The 5755-nt window shown below is 42.5% G+C and overlaps 1 protein-coding gene across 5 annotated transcripts in view; it reads right to left on the bottom strand.

Annotated features, from left to right (window-relative positions):
- Nucleotides 1-3529: 3529 nt before the first annotated feature.
- Ppil3 (peptidylprolyl isomerase like 3) overlaps nt 3530-5755 on the bottom strand; it is a 13593-nt gene continuing 11367 nt past the window's right edge. For all 5 annotated transcript variants that reach the window (XM_029563540.1, XM_008833179.3, XM_008833186.3 and 2 more), the window contains exon 7: nt 3530-3866. In XM_029563540.1, coding sequence (XP_029419400.1) covers nt 3740-3866 — 127 coding nt within the window. In that variant the 3' untranslated portion in view covers nt 3530-3739. The remainder of the gene's footprint in view (nt 3867-5755) is intronic.

The following is a 5755-nucleotide window of genomic DNA, read 5'->3' as shown; positions in this document are numbered from 1 at the left end:
GATGTCCACTATGTTGTATTGGGTTTTCTTCCAGTTCAAAATGCTGGAAGTCACCATGCTCTGCTGGGACTTGATTTCTTGAGAACCAGTGACCCTGGTGCAGGCCATGCTTGCAGGGAGGGGACTTGCAGAGTGATGGAAGGCAGGTAGGAGTGGCAGTTGCAGAGCTGGGGGATGCTGCCTCTGCCAATAGTTTTTTTTTTTTTTTTTTTTTTTTTTTTTTTTTTCCTTTTTTCTTTTGAGACAGGGCCTCACTATGTGTGTCTGGCTGGTCTGAAACTTGCTGTGCAGACCAATCTGGCCTCCAACTCACAGAGATCAACCTGCCTCTACCTCCTGTGCCAAGAGTTATTTTTGATTGTCAACCTGAAATTTATAATCACCATGCAAACAAAGCTCTGGACGTTTCTGTGAGGGTTTCTTGGCTGGGTTAATTGAGTGAGAAGACCCTAAGTATTGGTGGTGTCATTCTATGGACTGGGATCCTGGACTAAATAAAAAGAAACCAAGCTGAGCACCAGCATTCATCTCTTTCTGCTTCCTGACTGTGGATGCAATGTAACCAGCTACCTTCAGTTCCTGCTGTGGTTGACTTCCCCACCATGCTAGACTGTATCCTTGAACTGTGAACCAAGAAAAAAAACAAAACCTCCCTTGTCAGGTATTTTTCTAATATGTAGACCAGGCTCACAGAGAGCCAACCTACCTCTGCAATTAAAGGTGTGAGCCACCATTTCTTCCTCCTCCTCCTCCTCCTCCCCCTCCATCTCTGCTTCTGCTCAGTTCTGGACCACAGGGCTGGTGAGGAGACTGTGTCAGCGGAGCTGCATTCAGACACAGGAGACCATGTTCAGTGACACAGGTCTGGTTTATTGCAGGAAGGCACAAACTTATATAGGGGTAGTGGTCCAATCACAGCACAGCAAGTAGGATACCTCATTAGCATAAAAGGTTTAGCGTCCTATCACAGTACAGCAAGTAGGATACCTTATTAGCATAACAGACTTAGCATCCTGTTAGCGTAACAGACTTAATGTCCTATCACAGAATAGTGGGTAGGATGCCTCATTAGCATACTGGGTTTCAGATTACAGAGCCTGAATTCCTGGAAACCATGTGACCCTGACAGTTGCAATATCACCCTAGGCTCAAGCCTGTCTCCCACAGAGATCCTCCTGGCTCTGCCTCCTAAGTGCAGGAATTACAGGTGTGCATTACCAGTAGTACAAATTGAAAGTAACTGAAAACAATTTTCATTTTTTCAACTCACCAGTGAAACAATAATTAATGTATCCACTTTGCTGATTGAAAGTTCAGTCCTATGTATTATAATGTTAGTCTATGGATACATCTGTTAGCTTATTACACTGTGCCTAGGCACCTTTGTATCCAAACCTGGAAGATGCTGAATAAATTAATTTACTAGTTTTGGCTGTTAAATAGGTGAGACTACTTTTCTTCACAAATACAGGAGGAGTGGAACGGACAGATATAAGTTACATATTGCTAAGTGGAACCAACGTATAAACTGTAATAGTTCAACTATCTTTAACCAGAAGCTCTGTAAGCCTTTGATGATTGCAGCAAACCAAGATCTAACAGGACTTAAATATTCTAATAGATAGGTATAGGTACATACAGTTCTACTGGGAAGAGGAGGGTGTCAGGAATAGTTTCCCCCTCAAGCATCCAATTTCCTTTTCTGTGAAACCATGGTTATCTGGCAACTCAGACAAGTGCTCTGCCCTGGAGTTGCACTTCAGCTCTTGTCAATTTTTGATAGTCTAAATCAAGGGTTAACAATTTTTTCTTTGAAAAAAATTTTCATGTGTATGAGTATTTTTCCTGCATGTATGTAAATGCACCTGTGTTGTGAAATGCTGGAAGTCAGAAGAGGGCATCGAAACCAGAACCCCTGGAACTGGAGCACAGACAGCTGTTAGTGGCATTGTGAGTGCTGGGAACCCTGGTCCTCTGGAAGAGCAGCCAGTGCACTTAACCACTGAGCCATCTCTCCAGCCCCATATTTTTTTTTTTTTTCTTCTAAAGAGAGTATCAATAAATATTTTAGGCTTATGTGACATTTGGTCTCTGTCACAGCAATCAGTACCACTGTTGTAGAGCAAAGGAGATAGAGAAAAAATATTAAAAAATGGGCACGGCCGAGTTCTACAATATTATTTACAAAAAAAGTGCGGCGAGCCTAAGGGATGTAGTTTGCCAAACAACCTTTGGTGTAGACAGAACACCTTACATTTTCTTTTTAAAGGGAAGCATTACTGTAGTTGTCTTAGATTCATTTACAGCCAGTTAATACAGAGAACAGAGTGTTAATCATCCAGTCACTAATGTGATCAGTATGGACCAGTCAACTCAGTATAAGCAGACAGAAATTAGTATTTTGGATCTTGAACATGTATTAAACCTACAGTGGGCAAGCGGTAGTCCTTCATACCTGTGTTTTTTATTTTTGTCTTTTTGAGACAGGGTCTCCCTGTAGCTCCAGCTGTCCTGGAACTCACTATGTAGACCAGGCTGGCCTCGAACTCACAGAGATCCACCTGCCTCTGCCTCCCAAGTGCTGGGACTACAGCCGTGTGCCACCATGCCTGGCCATACCTGTATTCTTTAGGGTTATAAGTGAGCAGTTATTCTAAGTTTTGTTGTGATTTTTGTTTTTCAAGACAGGGTCTTGTAGCCCCAGCTGGCCCGGAACTATGTAAATTTCACAGAGATCTGCCTACTTTTGTCACCAAAGTGCTAAGATTAAAGGTGTATGCCACCTCACCTGGCCTTTGTCACTATTAAAAAAATTCGGTAACTAGGTGTGGTGGTTTATACCTGCAATCATAGCACTTGAGACAGAGCATTGATTGAGAGGTAGAAGCCAGCCTGGGCAACTGACCAAAACGACTCTCTTTCAGAACCTCTATCCTCCCAAACAAAACAAAATATCCAATCTCCACTAAACAGAAAATAACAAACAGAATGGCTGGCCTTTCTAGAACACTTCTTTATCTTGCTCCTCTTTCCTTTCTTGAGTCAGGTTCTTCCTTTGTGGCACAGCCTAGCCTCAAACCCATGATCCTGCCTCAGCCTCGTAAGTGCTGGGATTATAGGCATGTGCTACCTCTCTACAGGCTGATTTTCCTTCTATCTATAGAAAGTGAGTAATTAATGCAAAATAGTAACTTCTAAGATACAGATTAACTAGGGTAATAGTATGTAATTCAGGTGCTTAAAAATGCCAGTATTTGAGAATCAGCATTAAAAAACAAAAACGAATATTTGGACTGGAGAGACGGCTCAGCAGTTAAGAGAACTGTTCTTGCAAAGAACCTGAATTTGATTCTCAGCATCTACATGGTAGCTAACAATTGTCCACAACTTCAGTTCCAGGTGATCCAACTCATCTCTTCTGAACTCCATGGGCAATGCACATACAAGTGCACTTACATACATGAAGGCAAGATGCTCATACACATAAAATAAAAATAAATTAAAAAATGTTTAAATGAATGTTACATGCAATAAAAACAAGGCATTATTTATACTGAATATATTGAACAATAGCAATGGTACAGAATATGTGGAAGAACGGGGGTAAAAGCTGTGGGGCTCCTGGAGCTTAGATAGATGACCTTACTGTAAACAACAGTCTCTGACATAATCAAAACTGGGTAAACCACACTGGGCTTGTTCCAGTGAACAGTCTAAGTATCTTCCACGTCTATTACAGCTACTGAGCAAATGGGTTGGCATGAATAGTTATGTCCTTAATGTGCACATCATTAAGAGGTCGATATGTCTTCTCATTTACTGGTAACTTCTCCAATTCATCCAAAGTCTCCAGACCATCTATTACCCTGAAAAAGAAACAATTTAGTATGTGAAACTTTCTTCAGCTTGAAACATCCAAATATCTATAGCAATTATGGTCTCAAGAGGAGAGTGCCCCATCTCAGTAGTGCCTTTTCTTCTGATCCTTTGGTCTGGTTAGATTGCGCCCTCCTGGACAGAAGTATGGAGCAGAAAGGTCAGTCCCATTCCTGGAGGGCACCAAGGAGAGTGAGGTGGCTTGAACTCAGGTGCTAAGCCCCCCCCCCCCCCCCCAGGTCTTCCTCATGACAACTGGGTGACCTCAAGGACATGTAAACCTGCTGCTATGGTTTGGAGCATGAGTGTCCCGCAAAGGTTCATGTCCTAGAGGCTTAGTCCCCAGCTTGGCACAACTGGGAGGCATTAAAGCCTTTAAAAGATGGGCCCTAGGGATTGGAGAGATGGCTCAATCAGTAAAGTGCTTGTTGGTTCAAGCATAAGGACCTGAGTTCCATCCCCAGCACCCAGGTTAAAAAAAAAAAAAAGCCACCCCTCCCACTCAATCAGTCGACCTTAGCTGCATGTGGAGGAGGGGCTAAGGATATATAAGCTGAGAATGCCAGGAGGCACCTCTCTCACCATTTTCTGGAGATGTTGGGAAGTCACAGGATCTATATTTGAGTGTGGACTTTTCAGTGCAGCCATAAATGGGGAAAGTACCCACTCCTCTGTAAATAAACCCCCACCCTATGCTCTGTTAAAAATAAAAAAAGAAAACGACAGGTGTTTGGATAGACAGATGACAGGGATCTGACTAGAGTGCAAGTGGATGGACTTGCACTGGGGAATGTCTGGGGACACTGACTTGACACAGTGGGCCTTAACACCCAGGACAGAGTATATGGGTTCCAGTGCGAGGGCTATGAGAGGGGTCTGGTGGGGACAGGGCTATAAAGATGATTCAGATTGTTTGAGATATTCTGTATGAAATACAAGATTTAATAAAAATAAATTGGTGGCACACGCCTTTAATCCCAGCACTCGGGAGGCAGAGGCAGGCGGATCTCTGTGAGTTTCTGTGAGTTCAAGGCCAGCCTGGTCTACATAGTGAGTTCCAGGACAGCTAGAGCTATAGGGAGACCCTGTCTCAAAAAGACCAAAAAAAGGAAAAAAAAAAAAAAAGTCAGGTGTGACAATATAAGGAAGGTCTGTAATCCTGGGCTGAGAAGAAGGTGCAAATATGAGGATCCTTGGAGCTTGCTAGCCAGTAGCTAAATCAGTGAGTTCCAGGCCAGTGACAGATTTTGGGCCAAACTAACAATAACACCACCACCACCACCACCAACAATAATGTAGCAAGAGATTAAAGAAGATACTTGATATCAACCTCCATCCTGCACACTCATACTCATATGCCTGTACATCTGCACACGTATACAGATACACACATAAAGAGAAAAGAAAAAAAAGAGATGGGGCCTAGGTGGAGGTCCTTGGATCACAGGGATATGTCCTCAAAGGGCACAGTGGGACCCTTAAGTTTCCCTCTTCTCTCTTTTGTTTTTTGGCCATGAAGTCAGCAGTTTTGGTCCAACACATGTTTCTACCATACTGTGCTAATAGGCCAAAGCTATGAAGCAAACAATTATGGAATATAACTTCTAAAACTTTGAGTCAAACTTTGAGTACTTTTTTAGAGTATACCCAGTGCTATTCAAAGCAATTCTTAGGATTTATGTATGTACTTTTTTTTTTAAAAAAAAAACAGACTTACATTTTATTTTTATAATTTATTTATTATTTTTATTTTATGTGTATGCATGTATTGCCTGCATGTAGGTAAGTGCACCCGTGTCGTGCAATGCCCGTGGAGGTCAGAAGAGGCTGTCAGATCCCCTGGGACTGGAGTTACAGACAATTGTTAGCTGCCATGTGG

The sequence above is a fragment of the Nannospalax galili genome, unplaced genomic scaffold (assembly GCF_000622305.1).
Source record: "Nannospalax galili isolate Female #2095 unplaced genomic scaffold, S.galili_v1.0 scaffold610, whole genome shotgun sequence".
In the NCBI taxonomy this organism is placed as follows: domain Eukaryota; kingdom Metazoa; phylum Chordata; class Mammalia; order Rodentia; family Spalacidae; genus Nannospalax; species Nannospalax galili.
Note: the sequence above shows the minus strand (reverse complement) of the source record. Positions and strands in the feature narration are given on the sequence as shown.